Here is an 18,831-nt window from a genome sequence, read left to right as displayed (position 1 = left end):
CCGAGAGCTCTGAAGTTCACATGAGATGGCTGAAACAATGAGCAGAGAGCCTGTGGCTCAGAACTCTGAACAGAAGGTGCTGGTGCCTTATCAGGCAGACTTGGCTGTCAGGGGAGTGCTGAAGTTTCAGATGTTCCAGACAAACTGCATTAAAAGTGCCAGTGTTCCCATTGAAGCATGGACACTTGTTTGAAACCTGAACAAATTCCCATTCCAGCACTGGTACTGAACAAATTCCCTTGCTTCCAAGGCTTCTCAGGCAGTGCTAAGACCAGGGATTGCTCCATCTCAGTGCTGGTAGGAACAGAATCAGGACTGTGCTTACACCCCACTGCAAGAAGTGCCTCAGTGCAAACCTGGGGCTTAAGTTCCTAATTTTCACTCTTCTTTTTCATGTGCTGCTGACTCAGTACTCACCAGAGACTTGTGTTTTCTGCATGTGATGGGGGTGTTAACAGGTGACCTGCTTGGGTGGAAGGAATGAGGTTGATCATAAAACTCTCTAGAGGCTTTGATCTAAGGAAAGCAGGATGAGATGGAGGGCAGCAGATCTCTGCTGTTTATGTCAAACTCCAGGCACATTTTATTAATGCAACCAAACAACTGAAATCTTACACTGGGCTGCAGTTGCTTCTCAGCAGAGAATGAAGCAGCTCTGCAAAGAACGAGGCAACAGTGGAACACTTTCCCCATGAAGCTGGGGTGCTGAACCTCATGTTCCCACGAGGCCACTGCAGGGTAGTGATGGGGGCACAGCTGTGTAACCTGTGACCTGCCACACACTCTGGGTTGGGGGCTGTGGCCACAGTGCCACCCATCCAGCTCATCCCAGCACGCTGCTCTCTGTGAGCCTCCCCTCGCTCCACAGAAACCACAGTGGAGTTCGTGTCTGGGCTGTGCAGCTGCCAAGCAAACAGCCTGGCACAGAGTCAAACCCAGCGCCTGAGGAACTGTGCCACAGTCAGTAATGCTGCATTTTTCCAGCTGTGGAGAGGTGGGATCAAAATGTACATCCACGGGATTTTCTTCAGGGAAATCATATGCCCTTTGGAGAGGGTTTTCTTGGGAATTAAATGCAGAAGAAAGGCTGGGGATTGGGAAGCTGGTTAGGAGGATGCTTTAGAGTGAAGGGGAGAAATAAATACCTGAAGAGAGCTGGGCAGTCTTGAGAGAGGCAGGAATGGAGCTGGACAGAGTAACCAGGTCAGACAAGGATGCTGGAGCAGCCTGGTGAGCGGGGAAGAGCATCACAAGGGTATCAAAAGCAGGGTGGGTTTGTTTATCTCTGGCAATTTTTAGGCTTTGCATTTTTATATTTTAAAAAATAATTAAAACTAGTGATGAGGAGGGATGAAAAGAGGACTAAACATTCTGGCTAAGAATAAAACTTTCATATGCAGCACAGTCAGGAAGCAAGGGTGAGTTTTGCACTTCAAACCAAAGACAGACCAAAAGGAAAGGGCAAGAACAAGGAGCAATGGGACCAGCAGCAGAAAACCCCAACCCAGAATGTATTTAATTTATATAGAGAAGGAAAAAACAAGGGGCTGTGTGGAGGGATAAGCAAAGGATTCTGTACAAAACTGGCATCTGTGAAAGTTAAAAATACCCACAAGAAACAGCTTCTGATGTGGCTGCAAAATATGTGTAAAAATACTGGGATTTTCCTGTCCCAGTTAACTATGAAAAGTAGAAAATCAAAGTAGGTCCATCAAATGCCAACTGGGATGATGTAGGACCTGACACAGAGGATGTGACATTTGTTGGTGCAACAGAAAAACAGCAGGAAGAAATACTGCAATTCATGTAAGTTTTAAAACTTTATTTCAAATACCCATGGTTTCCTTTTATATTATCAATGTGCTAGGTCACACTACTGGCAGAATACAGGCAATTGAAAATATACAATATTCAGACACATTTATATGTAACAGAAATTATGGAATGTATTTACAGACATACAGCATGGGATGAAGCTTTAAAATCCTTTACTCTATTACTTACACGTTTACACTGTTTTCAGAAATAACAAAATTAGATCACTTTGTAGAACTTCACAATATCTATACAAAAGAATTTTTGATGTCCAAATTCACCTTACAAGTCCTCTGTTTCTAAAACAGTTTTTCCAAGAACCATTTATAGTCATGAAGGAATGCCATTTGCCATCCTGCTGCTACCAAGAACAGCAGAGGCGCTCCGGTGCTGTAGAGTTGTCCCTGGTGGATTTGAAGCAGGGGAGGGGCCTTTATGGGGGAGAAGGCCTCTCCTTCAAAGGGGGGACCCCCAGCTCTGCCCTGGCCCCCCAGTGCCATTAGGGGCTCCCTAGTGCCTGGGCCGCTCCACCTGGAGTGTGTGACCTTGCAGAGCCTCAGACACTGCTCAGGGCTCACCAGGTTTGAGGATGGAGCGTGACACCATGGAATCAGAGTAGGAACACCAGCAGCACAAGGGCTGAGGTAGATCCCTCCCACATCCTCCAACACAAATGCCCTGAAGAGGAAAGACCATCTCTTCTTTGCTTTAACACACAGAACAGAACTTTATACATGTTTTCTTTCAAATACTTTTTTCATGGGACACAACAAAAATTGCACATAACTACACTGAAAAATCCCAACCTATTTTGCAAGAGAGAAATGAGGTGGGTTTGGTGTAACACATTAAATAAACCGTGTGATGAAACTTCAGGTTTGGATTTTTGTCTTAAGCATCTGGACAAGATTTAGTGCTTGCCAGCCTGAAAACATAAGATTACAAATGTCAAACGAACACAATTACCTACACTGAAACTGCCAGAGTGAATGCTGCTCACAACAAAGTACCCTGGTGCCAGGGGCTCTCTGCCTGCCTGGCCTCCAGCCACAGGTGGCCATAAGCCACTCACACTGTGAGCCACACATGGCAATAGGAAATGGCATTCTTTCAGGCCACACTCTAACCCCTACCCCATTAAAAACTACTGTTAATCAAATGACAAAATTTCCACCAACCTGAGTACTGACTGTTAAGTTTCATTTTCCTTAAGTGCTGGAACAATTGCCACACCCTCGCAATTCCATGAAGGGAATGGTTTTCTTCAAACAGGGGTATTTAAATAGCCTGTGATGGGTGTGCTGCTAAATGCAACTGTCCCTGTAACAACAGGGACCTAATGTTGGAAACTAAGATGAAGTCAATGCCTCCCTCTCTCCAAATTACGTGCAGAGACAAACACACCAGGAACACTGTCTGTGTCTGTGGTGTTGCCTGCAAGTGGCAGCATCTTCCCCCCAGCAAACTGCAGCAGACACTTCAGACACCTCTGTGTAACCCTGTGGGAATGACCAACACTCCTCACCAATGGCATTAAGTGAAACACAGAAACTACTCAAACGGGTGAGAATGCCTATGTGGAGCTGCTCTTCCTGTGGGTACTGTGAGTTCCTGGCACTTCCATTCCCTGCAGGGCTCAGGGCACTGCATTTGCCCAGCAGGAGGAGGTTTCTCTTTGCAGCTGGGCACTCTTAAACACCTTTCAAGTGTTCTTCACTTCGAATGTGACCAATCAATGCCAATAAGAAGCAACTGGAATAATTATGAGGAACAGGGGATTCACCAAGCACCACAATGGCCCTTGAAAGAAATACATGAAGCAAAACAGAATGGAAACAAAATCAAAAGGGGAAAAATGCAGCTAAGACCAGTCTTTGTCAGCTCCCACAGCAGGTTTTTACTTCTGCAAAAATGACTCTTAGCTAATTTGTTCCTATTTCTTCTTCCTTTATCTGCATAAAATCCTCTCGCTGTATTCTGCTTCGAATAGATCCCAGAGAGAATATGGCTGATTCCTGGAGTTGTTTTCAGAACCCTCATATATCATGTATTAGTAGCATAATGTTCAGGGATGCTTTAAATTGGGCAACACCTGACAAAGGAACTGCAGGAGTGGAAAGCTGGATTTTGTGAGGCCTTTTTGTGGGGGAGGAAAAAAAATATTGTTAATTGATCTAGGTAGTGAACTTGGCCTTGTCACTAGGACCAAAGCATACAGACCTGTCTTTATTTTGCAAATCAGCTTTCCAGGAAAGTGCAAAACTTGTCAGATGCCCCTCCCACTTCTGCACAGTGAATTTCCATTTTTATGTTAAGGAAAGAGGAATGAAGCAATAGCAGTTCTGTAAAAACAGCATACCTCTCTACATAAGCTCCAACTAATAAAGGGCTTTACTGAAAGTCTAACCCTTCAGAGCTGCCTTAGCACACGCTGCTCTGACAACACCCAGCCCACCTGGGCAACTTGAGAAACGAACTCTTAACATGATTCATTCTGTGCCTGCAGGGGATGCTTCAGCCCCTCATAAATGTGTTAGCTCAAAGGGCTTCTAATGACCAGCAGGGCAGCCTGGCACTGTTCCCACTGCAGGGAAGTGCGTAGGATTCTGATGATCCCACAAAACCACCAGAAGGGGATGTGAGGACAGGAGCAATCTCCCTCCACTGCTGTTGGAGAAGTGTTCAGATAAAGACATGTTAAAACCCAAAGAGAAAGTGAACCCAGCAAGAATGCTGTTGGGACTAAGCCCATTTGAACAGATCTGACTTAGTATCTTTTACTAAGGTGTTTCTGGCAGAGAAAACATGCAGTAATTTTTCCATTGGGGGAAAAAAAAAAGTGTTTTTTTTCCTTTGACTTTTAGTAATGAGGACCTGTCAAAGCAAGTGACAGTTGTGTGAGGTTCAACCCTGTTATCAAACACTGCAGGTTAAGATAGTGTGATGCAATTAAAAAAAAATAATAGAAATACCCACTCTTTGGAGGCAAAGAAATTCCATTTCTTTGCACCCTGTGGGTAAGGAAAGAAATTTAATTCCCTGTGTGCCCACTACACAACACTTTTTTTTTTTTTTTTTTTTTTCAAATTTCTCTAGGAGTTGCTTTCCAAACTCTAACCCATTTCTTCATCCTGCAAGGTCAGTCTCCACAGCTAGCTCCAAATAGCCAGCCACTGGAATTCCCTGCCCTCCTCCCAATGAACTCTCATTTTTTTAAATAAGGGGCAAAAATATTAGTAATAAAAAAAATGTTACTGGAAACTGTTGTGATCTCCAAAAAAATGGAGAAATGAAGTAAAACATTCCTGTCAGGAATCATGGAAACTCATTTCCTTAGAACAGAGCTCTGTGTGTTTGGATGCACTGCATGGGCAGTAAAGTCTTCAGGTCCTTCTGCTTAGCCAAGGTAACCCAAAAGGTCCCGGAGGTCTTTACACAGCAGACAAGTGGTGAAGTGGCTGCTGCTTTGGGGGTGCCAGCTCCAGGAGCGCCTGGACAGTCACAGCTACCTGTGTCAAACCCTTCTCTTCTAAAATATGCAGAGGCAAACATAATTGCTCCTGAATGGGGAACAAAACAAAGACAAAAACAAAATGGATGAAAACCACTCAACTGAAAAGAAAAAAAAAATTAAGCAAAAGGTGACTGAAATATGAAATGTTATGGACAGGCAGCACACACATACAGGGGTAGGACATGAGACTTCTGCTTGTGACAAAGGAACCATGACCTTGACTGCTCAAGAAAGGTGGCCTTGGGCTAATCTCTTGTGTTCTTTTAATAGAAAACTTTACAAATAAGAATTTGAAAAAGGACTGTGGGATAAAAGAGGAATAGCAAATTGTCCTCCATCTCTGCCCACACTGAGATGGCAGTGGTTTATGAAACCAAAGTAGATGAACTTGAGGAGGGGGAAGCTTTGCTTCAATACGATCAATGTGCTACAACATAGAGCAGGAGAGGAACCACAGCTTCCTTCCTAAATCACACCTTTTGGAGAAAGTCCTCCTGGGACAAGCCTGTTCAGCTACAGCCATGAGGAAACCCCGGTGGGGAGCAGGGAATGAGTCACTACCACTCACCCACCTTCCCAAAGCGCCTAGCAGGTGACCCCCAAAATCATCCTGAGGATTAACAGTAATACGCAACATGCAAAAAGAGGTTTCAAACTGTTTATTAATACTTGTGCTATTCTCAGTCTAAGATGTAGTTAAAGCCTCATCCTACAAAAGTCCTTGGCACCTCCTGGCCATCCTCACTCTACAACAGTTCTCTGTATCTGCAGAAAACAACCCAAGTGTGTCCTTCCTAAAGAGCTACAGAGACTATCTTTCATGTGTTACTTTCACATCAATTGGCATTTCATCACTTGAGTATTTACTGATTTTTGAGGTTAAAGAAATCCTTCAGCACAAACAGTGGCAGCCAACACTCCTCCCCCGCAAAGCTCTGAGCAGAGAGAAAACAAGCGAGCCCCTACTGCAATTCTCATAGAAAGCCATATGCTCAGGCTAAAATACATTTTTCTCCCAGCAAATGTATATTACTTTGAAAAAGTGTGCTTTTTGAGAAAATACTTGTAAACTTGAGGAAATATGCCTTATCTTTTTTCTTATGTATGCAAACAGATAAGGGGGAAAAGCTTTGGAATGACTCCATACCACACACAGTAATGACAAACAAAATTTAAAAACTGGAAGGCACTGTTAGTGTAAAACCCCTTGCAGCTTTTATCACAGTGTTCATTAGAAGTTAAGAAACACAGGAACCGAGTTCATTTTAGTTCATACCAGTAAACAGTACAAAAATAGCTTACTTAAAAATAAAACAATCTCCCCCTGTCAAAAGTCCCTTCTTTACTCAGTGATGTTTGGCTTGGACAGAACATTTTGTGTGACTTGGACAGAAGGCAGCAGCTCTTACTTGCTCCTTTGAGAAATACTCACTTCATGGTACAAGAGCTTGTGAGACCCACATACAGATAACACATTTTTACTGGTAGTGACCCCATTTTCAACTGAACTCCTGTGTACCTTAAACTGTGCTTCAGAGGTGTTCCATGATATGGCTGGAATGCCAGCATCAATTGTACTGGGCTTCCAAGCCATTTACTGCACTTGCAGATATAACAGAATTTTATTGAAGACACATTTGGAACAGCCATTTCCTGAACACTTACCTGTCACTGATCTCTGAGCAGAGCTCCCTGAATGGATCTCCACTCTGAGGAGACATGGTCTGTTACACACATGGGGAGTGCCCTGAAGTTCTGAGGTGTCCCTGAGACATTAAAGCATTAAAGCACCAGGATGCTTTCCCTGGGGAGGGAAAGGCTGTGAAGCTTTATGGAAGACTACCTGAGTTTTGTAAAACAGTGAAGAGTGCTTGTGCAGCCAAGACTTTTATTTGTGCAACTGCATGATACAAGTGTTTCTGAAAATGACAGGGTAAGAGAAAGAAGAGACTAAGCATGGAACAAGCTTGGGTTGGGGTTCCCAAGATCAAGTGACAATTCAACACGTTTGTATCCAGATCACAGTAAAATGCTATGACATTCTGTAGCACCTGACAAGATCATAAAGATTTTTCTTTCTGTTCCAGAACACTTTTCTCTTAAAGCTGTTGAAGAGCTCCATTTCTCTGAAATTTTTTTTGCTATCAAGTTCAAGTAGTTCAGGATTCATTGACAGTTGTTCTAAAAAATCCTGACTCAAAGTAATACAGCAGAGTCTATAAATTTGAGAAATCAAATGTGCTCAGAAGCAGGATAAAGGACTGGGGATAAAAAACCAAACCAGTTAGAAAGCTCTGTGGACAATACCAGACCATGTCTCCTAAGACTGTGAGATTGCATCAAGAACACTGACATTGAAAAAAATACTTCACATTGTTAACATTTTTCATCAGATAATCCTCAGGCAATTTACCAAAGTGGTTGCATTTCCCATTATACAGATGGGGGAACAGAGGCACAAATTGACACTGCAGTTTTCACTACACCACTGGTCAGCAGACTACAGCATGCACCACGTGTCCTGACCTCAGCCCTCACTTGAGCCCGGGGACAGCACCTCCTCCCTTGGAAAGCATTTCATCTGCTCAATGTAACACAGCAAATACAAATGGGAATTGGGTCACGGATGGTGGTGTGGGTGCACCAACATGTTTCCACATCGTACTTGTCACCTCTGTCCCATCCGTGGGAAACAAAGCACTTCATACACACAGTCTTGGCAAAGCCCAGAATCTGTTCCCAAGCACTGGAGTGACGAAGGGAGGAAGCAGCACCACTATCCTTCACTAGAGAAAAAAGACCCAGCGATAGAACATACAGAGCGTTAGCATTAGAGTACAGTAAAACACCACAAAGCCCCAGAGCTGAACGGAAAGAGACACGAGACTGGATTCTTCTGAATCTGTCCCCAGGGAAAGAAGAGTCTCAACTGTTCTTTTAACGCTGAGGTTTAGCTGGAGAATGTCAGAAGGGGAACAAAGATTGTCCTGTCCAGAGTGTGTGAGCAGGAAGGGAAAACAGACAGAAAAAAAAGGTCAGTCAGTTAGCCATAGCAACATCCACGAAGCAGTTATCAGACATCTCAGATACAACCTACACATTTGAGAAGCACATCACAGCTGGTTAATTTTCACATAGAAATCTGCAAGACTCTCATTGCAAAGAGCTCAGTGTCAGTGTTTAATGTTCAGTGAGGTGCCTGTCACCTCTCCAGCTCCAACATGTAACTACTCCTTGTCGTTAAAAACAGCGGTTTATACAAGCCTTAGTGAAACCCATTTTTCTCTAGAAGTGAAGATGTTACAGCTATCTGAGATGTTGCTGGCATTGAGTACTCACCAAAGTTCAGCCTCCACATGTAACTTAAGGAAAACAGCAGGACAAGAGATTATTTATGTGTAACTGATGTTTGAATGCAGCATTCTGCAGAAATATCTATTACTAATTAGAGTTTAAGAGTTCTGTAACTATTCCCATTGTGTGTCTCTTGTGTCCCTTTCCCACAGGTAACTGCTAATCAGTGAAATCTAGATGCATGGATCAAGCTGTTCAGCTGTTCAGGGTTTCCTTTGATCCAAGTGCTTTAAAATCACCAAAGTCCTACACAAATTGATGCTCTGTTGTGGTGCCTGTAATTAGCCCTTTCTGAAAGTAGCCTTCCCCTTAAAAGGCAAGTATTCCTACATGGATCTCTGCTTTCAGAAATCCTATTATTTTTGCAATTACAATGGAAATTAAATGAAAAACCTGCAGGCAATTTTTCAAGAAAAACATACTAGGCTGCCATGCCACTCTTACATGCAAGTATCTTATGTTCACATCTCAACAGAGATGTAATGCAGACATATGAGAGCAGCTTTGGAGTTTAGGGAGGGTATTTTCCTAAGTTTTCCCAGACAGACCTTCCTTGAACTCTTTCACATTAAAACAAGATATATGAGAAAACTGTGTAGGGCCCTACACAGTAGGGGTAGCAGATTGAGCAGCCTGGGTTTACAGGGGACTTTTTCTTGATTGGCCTTTGTGTTTGGTTTTGATTGTGGGTCATTCCAGTGATCTTCTTTGTACTGCAATCCCATAAAAATTTTATCTTCATACTTGAGGGAGCTATAAATAGGGAAGCTTGGGATAGAATTGCACAATGCCCCAAATTAATTTATATTGTGCAGTTCTGCTGGGACTGAAAGTCCAAATGTTTTTAGAGGACCAAAGCAGTGCAGGATCTTCCAGCATTAATGATCACTTACAACTCCCCAGCCCCTTCTAACATGATTCACCACAGAGCCATGTGAAATTGCCAGGCAGCTCAATAAGTAAGTTATCCTAAAACCCTAGTGGCTCAAATGTCTGCAAGTGATCTGAAAACACCAGAAAATTCTACATGACTGACTTAAGAACTGCCTTTAGATGTAGCTGGGAAATGAGTCACAGGGTCTACTTCTCTCTTTCAGAATACAAAAAAACCAGCACCTACAACAGAAACACCAATGCTCAGCAATGTAAAAACCCAAATCAATTAGTGCACTGGAAGGGAAATTAAGAAAAATCGAATATATTAAAACTACTTGTACTGAGACAGCTGCTGAATAAGACAAAGTGCAAAGGACAGGACAGCATAAAAACAGGATAACTAGACCAACGGGATAAAGATGGACTCTAATATGTGTCCACCTCCTAGATCTTACAAGTTTCCAAAGGGGACAAGGAAGACAGACTTTTTACCACCAGTACATAACAAAAGAAGTAGGAACTATGCAAAGACAGCTACCATCAGAGAAAGGCAAATAATTCTGTGACTTGCTGGTAAGATGGAAGAGACATTCATGTAAGAGAATTATTGTGAAGGAACATGAAAAGCTTTGGGATAAAAAAAAACCACATGCAAACCACCGTCCAGATTTTATCCCACTTTGAAGCTTTCACATACCTAATATTGAGAAGATGTAACTACCAGTTCTAAAGGTAGACTTGAAATCCATCAGCTATTATGAATTCGATGCACAGTATTTAAGTGAATCTGTACTAAAATATAAATTCTATCAACTATACTCTGATAAACTGTATCTGGCTTCACTTTGCTCTGGAAGACCATGCAAGGTAAGTCCGATCTATACTGCAGGACAGCTTGTACCTGAACCTTCTAAACTTTTAATCATTTTGTTTTAATCTAATATTCCAAAGAATGTTTTATTTTCTGAAGCACCAGGCAAAACTGCATTTGAAACATTTTATCAGGACAGCAGAAATACATACCTGAGGCACTCCAATCCTTCTGCAAGCTTCCAAGAAATTCTCCACGTTTCGTCTGCACTTTGCCATTGTAAGTTTAGGCTGCAAAGGAGCAAAGGCATACAGTGTTCTTAACTGGCAACATTTTAAAAGGTTTTGATTTTTTTATTTAAATAAAACTCTTAATAAATCTCTTTGCCAGAAACAGCGCTGACATAAGCTCATCTAATTCAAAGCAGGCTCTGCTGAAGTTTGCTTTTCTTAGAAAACCATCCCAGTTTTCAAAGCTGTTTTATGAAAAGCTAAGTTATGAATGCTGGATGATTTTAAAAAAAGGACAGTTCTAAGTTCAATATTTATATACACAGTGTTATATAAAACTGGCTAACATTTCTAGTGACTATAGTATAATCATTAAAAAAATGTCTTTTATGAAATGCACATCCATGGCTTCCATGCTGTGATTTCAGAGCAATTTCGAGACATGAAGCATTCTAGAGCGTGTTCTTGATTACTATAATGCAAAACTATATAAATATCAAACCATAGCTCAATTAAAAAAAAGGTAAAAAAATAAAGGCTAAATTAAACCAAAAAATAGTGTCAGAAGACTGAAAGTGAAGCTTGCTGCTTGTCAGCCTCTTGTAGATGTGTTTAATAGAGCTGTCTGAATTGCAATCATTGGCATTTTTTCTACTAAGGTTTTTTTCTGCAGCTTTCACAGCTCTTCAGACATACCACAGCACAGGCTCTGTCTTGCCTGCTCTCAAAGCTTATTCTTTTCTGGTTCAAGAGACACTAACTCCCTTCTCCTGTGAACACGCTTTGGAGCAGTAGGCAGCAGTCTCCAGGTGTTCAACACTTCTGTAAGTGATGGGGTTTCTTCTGTCTCCTTCATGTGCTGTGTTTCCCCACCAAGGAAGCAGGTTAAAGGCCAGCACTGGCTTCTTTCTCCCAAAGGTGCAAGGGAGTACAAAGATCACACTGTGCCTGTGTGTGTGGATGTGGATTGGCAGGATGTGATGGCCTCTTCTGCTCCTGGAGCCATGTGACTCCAGGCTGCCTCTTCCTTGGGATTCACATGACAAAGCCGTGATTTAACACAGAACATTCAGCTGCACATCAAACCAGGCCATTGAAAAGATCTCACTGACACAAGTCTCCTGAGCAGTGGCTCCCTGCCTTTGCTTGAAATGATCCCACAGTCTGCCTAAAACGTTGGTGTGTCCAGTTCAGTCATTCTCAAAATAATGGGGCCATCTGCCTGGTCACATCAAGTCCCAGGGACACAACCACAATGGCACACTTCTCAGCCCTGAAAGTGCCACTTCAGATTCCAACCAACATGAAGACTCACTTCAAACGAAGACTAAGTGAAGACCGTGTTCATGTTTCAACTTCTTCCCCAAGGAACAATCTGTTTTTTTCCCCTTATTCATACAATTTAAAGGTGCATAACAAGCAATCTGCCTGTCCATATTACTTTCAAGTAGCTGATCTGAAACATTTTCATTGAACTTTCTGACTTCCACAAACACAAACTGGATAAATAATCTGCTGTTATCTCACAGATTTTGACCGTTCTCTAACTCCGTGCTTTCCCTACAAAATAGACTGCAATGCTCTCCACAGTCCCCTGACACAGCCACCTTTTTCTCCTGTTATCACAAAGGTATGATGAGATTTGTTTTGTTCAGGAGATGCTGTTTTCCAAGTGTCTTGAGTGTGTTCTGCTAAAATTCCTAAGCAGAGGAATTTGTAGTGCTATGAAGTGGACACAGGAATCAACTTGGTCTCTGCCTGGTTTCACTGTCTTTTGTAGTGGGATCCTACTTGTAATTCCCTGCTATGTTTTCCTGAACTTCTCAGACATTTTCATCTTTTAAAATATCCTGTTTCGGTTTTCACGGTGAACTGTCTTGTATTTCACTAATTTTGAAGTTAATATGCTTAGGTAGTACATGAAAATGTTAACATTTGCTTAAAAGCTGTTAGAAGTAACTTCCTTTAAATGAAACAAACCCAGACAGAATTTCATTTAGTGACACTGCAGACCTTTTTTAAACAGCACAGATGGTTATTTTTTGTCACGTACATTCACTGAGGAGAATGCTGAGTTTAGCGTCTGCCTGGATTACAGGACTGTGTAGGATGTCACTTTGGACAGCTCTAAAGTAGTGTCAGTGTTACACACTTACAACAGCAGGTGAGGGCACGTGGATGCTGGGGACAGAGCGGGGCCGCACGTGGTTGGCCAGGTGGCACAGAACGACGCCGTCGGTGAGAGCCGCCCCGAGGTCGCTGGGCAGTGACACCTTCAACCGCGACTCAATGTTCTGTGGGAAACCGACAGGGACACACATGGGGGAGCTGAGAGCTGCATTCTTCCAGCTGGGGCATTCCGCACAAGCTCATATGGGGCAGAGTTCCTGCATCACAACTCTGTCTGTCCTCATGGCATTTCCAACCAGCTTTCTGAATAAGCCCGAGGAAAGCCCTGCGCATTACTGTGGCCCAAGGCTGGCCACAGTCTGGGAGCAATTGAGTTCAACAAAGAACAGTTTTCATTGTACAGCACAGTACTAATACAACCATTATTCAAAAATAATGGAAATCAGGATCTAGGAACAGTATTCCTAACCCTACATATTCTCAGAGAATGGTTCTGCCAAGAGAAGTGAAAATAATTGTCTTTGTGGGTTGGAGGATAATACAATTAACAAAAGTCAAGACAATAATTTTGCCTTTAAATAAAAACTGAACTATTTAGTATAAGCAATCCTGTAAAAAGAAGCTAGCTAGCATTTTTTAAAGAGAATGAACAGAAATTCAATTCAAGCTTTCAAACTAATTTGAAATGCTGTGTGAATGTCACCAAGTTGTAATACTGTATCTCATTTTTTAAGTATTATAAAAACAATAAAGCTTAGCTGGGGAGCAGAACAAGAGACAGAATACATAGAAAACAGTTCAAGATAACATAAGAGAGGTTTGCAAACATCACCAAGTAATCTTTCTCCTTCAGAGAAAGGAGACTGTCCTTACTTCAACACTTCCTCCCAAAGAGAGGGAATTTTCTCTATCTTGGATGCTTATGGCTTTTAAGATTAGTTTCAACAAGTATATTCTTTTTACTTGGAAAATTCAAACAATTAATTACAGCACCTCAAGAAATCCCTTCATGCTCTGCAGAAACAAGTTTGGGGCAAAGCAGAGCAGTACCTTAATGCCATGTAGCATTTCCAATATTCCTGTTTATTGTCATTGTACCTGGACAAAAACCAGGAGTGTCTTGCCCCTGGGCAGACAAAAAGCATAAATATTAGAAACATTTGTGGCTCAAATGTTCTGTACTTAACTCAGGATAAGGCAAGAATCAACAGACAGATCTAGAGCACACAAGGAAACCATGATGGCAGCATGACTGGCAGCAGTCTCTGCACTCCATCTGCTTTTCTGTCAGCTTCATAGCAAAAAAGAATTTAAAAAAAGATATTAAAAGGGGACAGTAAAGGCAACTTTCCAGGGAGATCCTTACTGAAAGCTTATAAGGAAGAAAGGAAACACACATAAAAGCAGAGTTCACCAGACATTCATGAGCAGGAGTTGACATAGTTTTTCATACAGAAGTTGAAGCTGACTTTATCTACCACAACCAACCAAATGAACACCACTGCACCCATCTGAAAGAAGTACATAGACTGTACCACACTGTTTAATTTTGGTCAGTTGTGCCCCATATTGGTTCAGTGAAAGTGGTCCCTAAGACAACTTTTAGCAGATTTAGCAGGGTCACAAAATGCATTTCCTCCTATATCCACGTTCTGGCTACTGCAGCCCTTACCTTGCGTAGCTGCTCTATCAGCTCCAGTTCTTCCTCCCGCTGTTTGGAGTTTTGTCTCACTCGAGGGTCTGCAGAATCATTAGCAGGAGACAAGGCACGGGTAGAGGATGAAGCAATGGCTAAAACAGCAGCATGAAGGAAAGAAAACCACTAAGCACAATTTGGCTCTGTGTTGTTTGCTACTGCACACAAAGTTCCAGAATGGGGGCATTACATTCCTTTTTCTTACCTTTGATTATTAATCAAACTAATGGTCTACCAACCTAAATGAGATGTCAACACAATTCATTCACTGTTTAGATTCTGATCTTTCTGTTGGATAATAATCATGCACAAATGACAACAAAGTTTTGCCACATGGAGTGCGTTGAAATGGTTCTGTCTTTCTCCAGAAATTCCAATGCTGTTACAGGCTACTGGGCAATGCAAGAATTATCAAGTTGTTGAAGGCTAGTGTGGCAAAGGTCTAAGTGCAGACTGGGATGAGCAAATTCTCACACTTCCACAGATGTGATAAAAGAACACTGGACATCTCTAAATAAAACTCTGTTTGTTCACAACATATATGATGTCATCTATCTACAAATGGAAAAAGTAGTTTGATGATAAAGACCTGAAGTAACAAAACACTGCAAGCCCTAGGTAATGCAGATGTCACTATAATGTAGCAAAACTAGCTGATTTCTGAGCTATATAACCTACCTTTCTTGGCTTCATCCCTGACAGCTGTTCGGAAAAGGAAACTCTCAGGTCGCTGGGAAGGGTTTCTATAGGAAGGCGGGGCTGCATGGGCAGGATATGGAGGGGAAAGGTGGACTAAACAAATGTGGAAAGGCACAGGAAAGGAAGGAGGAAGAAGGAAATGGTTAGAGTTTAAATAGGAAATGGGTACAGCAATGTGGTAATTAAAAAGAACCAAAACTTTTAATGCAATGATGACAAAACAAATTACAGCCGTGCATGATAAAAGCAGAGCAGGAAAAGGCACTTTCAAGGACACTTGCATGCAAAGCACATTCCACATACCAATTCCAACAACTGTTCTGACTCTTGCTGAATGCATCTATGTGCCAAAGCCTCTATGAAGGCCTAAACCAGCCAGACCCTATGCTCTGCCTAAGGATATGCTTCACCCCTGTTGTCTCTTCCCTTGTGTTTTTTTCTAAGGAGGCCCAAGTAACTGGGTAAATTCTTGCACACAGTAGTGCCATAGATGTAGGAACAGATGCTCCCCTCTCTTCATAGGACAAATAAGCAAGCAGGCATTTTGATCTTAATTTTTCAGAATTTTTTTCCTGTCCCTGTTACCTGTCTGAGCAGTAGGTGAGCCAGGGGAGATGGTGGATCTGTCATCACTCTGTGAACAAAAAAGCAAAAGAGTATGAATGGTCCTAATCTAGAAAGACTATATTTTAATTTGCTGTGTTTTAAGAAAAGCTCCAACCATCTAAATGTGTTTCAGAGAAATAAGAAAAAACACTGTATGCTGACCCAAGTCTTATCCCTGCAGAGACAAAGTATTTTTCTTTTACAGAAATGACACAATTGCTTTTTTCCTTAGGAAAAAGATAGATGAAACAACACTGACTATGCAATGCCAGATCATTCTTAACTCTTCCTTCTAACCTGAAGTGAAAGGGGACACCAAAAAACAGGTATTAAGCAACATGCAGAATTGACAATACAGCAGCCCTGACAAGGATACTCCTCTGACACCTTTGCTAATGCAGAACTGCTATTTACTGAACATCTGTCCCCAGTGAAACACACTGTGGCTTCATTACAGTGCTTACACAGACTAATGACTTCTTGTGAGGAATGCATTCAGCACAGCAATTTCCACAGAAAAGAAAGAAACAGGAAAATAATACAAGTGTACTTTCGATGAACTCAACTTGATCAAGAGTAAATAATCTTGTACAGAAAAAGCAACATCAAAGACAACCAAGAATCCCTTAGAGCAGAGACTGGTTACCATGTTTTATAGATCAGGCCTCCTATAGACACAGCCTAAAGCTAAGATGAGGTAATACCTACTACAGCTTAATCAGGTGAATCAGGTTCATACCCTACCTGAACTTTTGATTAGATGCTGACAGACTAACACCTGTTAAAACCGATGAGTGGATCCGAGATTTTTTTGTTGGCTCTAGTGGTGAATGATAATAGCAAGAGATACCTTGACAGGACTGAAGGTAGAGGCACTAGGCAGGGTAGTAGCACAGCTTTCTTGGTTCAACCCTGAAAGTGACTGAATGCAGAAAGAAACAGAAGGCAGTAGCAGAATTAGTGAGTAGGTGACAGGTCATACACAAAGGTGGAATGCAGCAAAGCTAAAAATTAAGAGGTGATCACGATCACTTCTCAGAAACACTCAACAAGCAACACATATAAATTGCTGAACTATAGTTAAAGCCTTCCTACCCCCCTGAACTTTCTGGGAGGTACAGTGCTTCTTTTACATATAATACAGTGACATTAAAAACAGAATTAAGAACAGTAACTGAGGCAAAAGCTTCTTTAGTAACACCTATGCCATGAGAAAAAAAGGAATTTTACCCTACAACAGTTCATTCTAGGCCACCATTAAAAATAAATAAATGAATTCTTTTTTAATGTTTTGAGGATGCTATGCATGTCTGAAAAATCAGAGAAACCCACATTCAAGAGGCTCAGTAATACCCACTTTGTATCTGCCACAAACACAACTGGTCCTTGTGATTACACACAAAGTAAATGAGATTCTCTGGGTAGAATCTCACTCTTGGGGAAGATGTCAGTGTCAGGATTTACAGTATTGCCACAAATAAAGTGCAATCACATTTCAATTATGACCAATATCAAAACCAGCCAAATAATCAACTTTTCCTGTTTATAGAACAGGGGCTGTAGTTGTCCCTATTTGTCACTGACAGGTGGATCTAGAAGGCCAAATCCTATGTCCTGCTGATAGCACCATCAAAACTTTAACATTTGAGGACTGAATGGTTCACTATGCTTTCAGAAACAGCACTCAAACAGCAAAGTGACATTTCAGCACAGGAAAGAACATCAAATGACACCTAGAAACACTACAGGGAGTGAAAGACATGTAGGAATTAGTTTTTAAAACATTTGCAACTATTCTGCCACTTCAGAAGAGCACAGCCAGAATGACTAGAAGGGAAAGTTTACACTCGTGGCAAGCCTTAAACACAAATGTTTTTAGGACCTGTACAGACTTACAGCTGATCCTCAAGACTGCCTCTTTCTCCAGAGCAGGGCAGAGCCAAAATGGTGGGGATTTTTTTATTTTTTAAGAGTTTCAAATATCACTTGACTTAGACAACACATTAGCTAGCACACGAGAACACTAAAACAATCCAGAACTAGGTGGGCTGTAACAGCTGCTTATTCCTGTAGGAAAAGAGCAGGGCAAGCTTGACACAGACTAACAAGAAGTGGTCCCTATGCACAAACCCAGCAGTGAGCAGAGGGAAGGGAACACAGCACAGGGAGGGGCAATCACAACACCAACACATCACATGCTCTTCACCTGTTTGCGAGCGCTTGGCCTCCTTTTAATGGTATTGGTGTTATTGTCAATCTCAAACACAAAGAGAGGCTCAAAGCCATTCTGTCAGGGACAGCAAGGAAAGAAAGAGAGGGGAAAAAAGGAAGAAGTGAGGCAAAGAACGACTGTGAGGAAGGCCAGCCACAACACTGAAGGAGCCAGGATGCTGCAGTTCAGACTGACACCACCCTCTACACATGCTGCACGCACTCTTTAGGTCTAGCACTGAAGTCACAAAAATTTCCCTGTGCCAGAAACAACTACAGATACAGGCAGTGCCAAAGGAGAGCCCAACCAGAACTCTGCATGGACCAAATAAGGATATTATAAGGGAATTTGGTTATTAAGCATTTGAATACACAAATGAATACCAATGGTCTGAGAGAAAATTCCAGGGTACAAGTTTGCGTAAGTCCTGCTTACTTTACCCATACCATTATTATTTGTAACACTCTGGTGCTTAACTTAAACTTAGTCTTAACTTAAAATGTTTCAGAGATCCTATGTGCTAACAGTAATATGACATCCTCAGGCCACATTTGAGACCACAACAAGAAAACAACACAAGGAAGGGAGCACAAGGCAGCAGTGACACAAAGGTTGTGAGAGCAACAGGTCACAGCATCTGTCTGATGCTTCTGAAGCACCTTGTGGGCTTCACTACAGAGAAATGCAGCAGCAGTTAGAGAGGATGTTTTGGGTATTTCCACCCCTTTAATAGTACTAACCTTGTAAGGGACAGTATAGGAAAAACAAGAAGATATTTGGAAAAAAATGATATTTAGAAGCAATGAAGGCTGAAATCATCAGCCAAGTGTGAAAAAGCCTGATACCAGCTCTACAAGTAATCTCTGCTCTAATGAATGGAACTATCCT

At 41.8% G+C, this 18,831-nt stretch overlaps 1 protein-coding gene across 39 annotated transcripts in view; it reads right to left on the bottom strand.

Moving 5' to 3' along the window:
- Positions 1 to 1,807: 1,807 nt before the first annotated feature.
- The window catches only part of LRCH3 (leucine rich repeats and calponin homology domain containing 3), a 62,456-nt gene continuing 45,432 nt past the window's right edge, over positions 1,808 to 18,831 (bottom strand). For 4 of the 39 annotated variants that reach the window (XM_086843094.1, XM_086843088.1, XM_086843106.1 and 1 more), the window contains 6 exons: positions 15,711 to 15,759; positions 15,105 to 15,218; positions 14,403 to 14,521; positions 12,757 to 12,894; positions 10,583 to 10,660; positions 1,808 to 5,375 (listed from right to left, as the gene is read on the bottom strand). In XM_086843094.1, the coding sequence (XP_086699220.1) occupies positions 5,247 to 5,375; positions 10,583 to 10,660; positions 12,757 to 12,894; positions 14,403 to 14,521; positions 15,105 to 15,218; positions 15,711 to 15,759 (627 nt within the window). In that variant the 3' untranslated portion in view covers positions 1,808 to 5,246. Of the gene's footprint in view, positions 5,376 to 5,973; positions 8,317 to 10,582; positions 10,661 to 12,756; positions 14,022 to 14,402; positions 14,522 to 15,104; positions 15,219 to 15,710; positions 15,760 to 16,581; positions 16,654 to 17,937; positions 18,019 to 18,831 lie in introns of those variants that run through there. The other 35 variants (XM_023933000.2, XM_023932999.2, XM_086843092.1 and 32 more) reach the window with 16 other exon arrangements.

Source organism: Cyanistes caeruleus, chromosome 10 (genome assembly GCF_971803275.1).
Source record: "Cyanistes caeruleus chromosome 10, bCyaCae1.hap1.1, whole genome shotgun sequence".
NCBI lineage: Eukaryota > Metazoa > Chordata > Aves > Passeriformes > Paridae > Cyanistes > Cyanistes caeruleus.
Note: the sequence above shows the minus strand (reverse complement) of the source record. Positions and strands in the feature narration are given on the sequence as shown.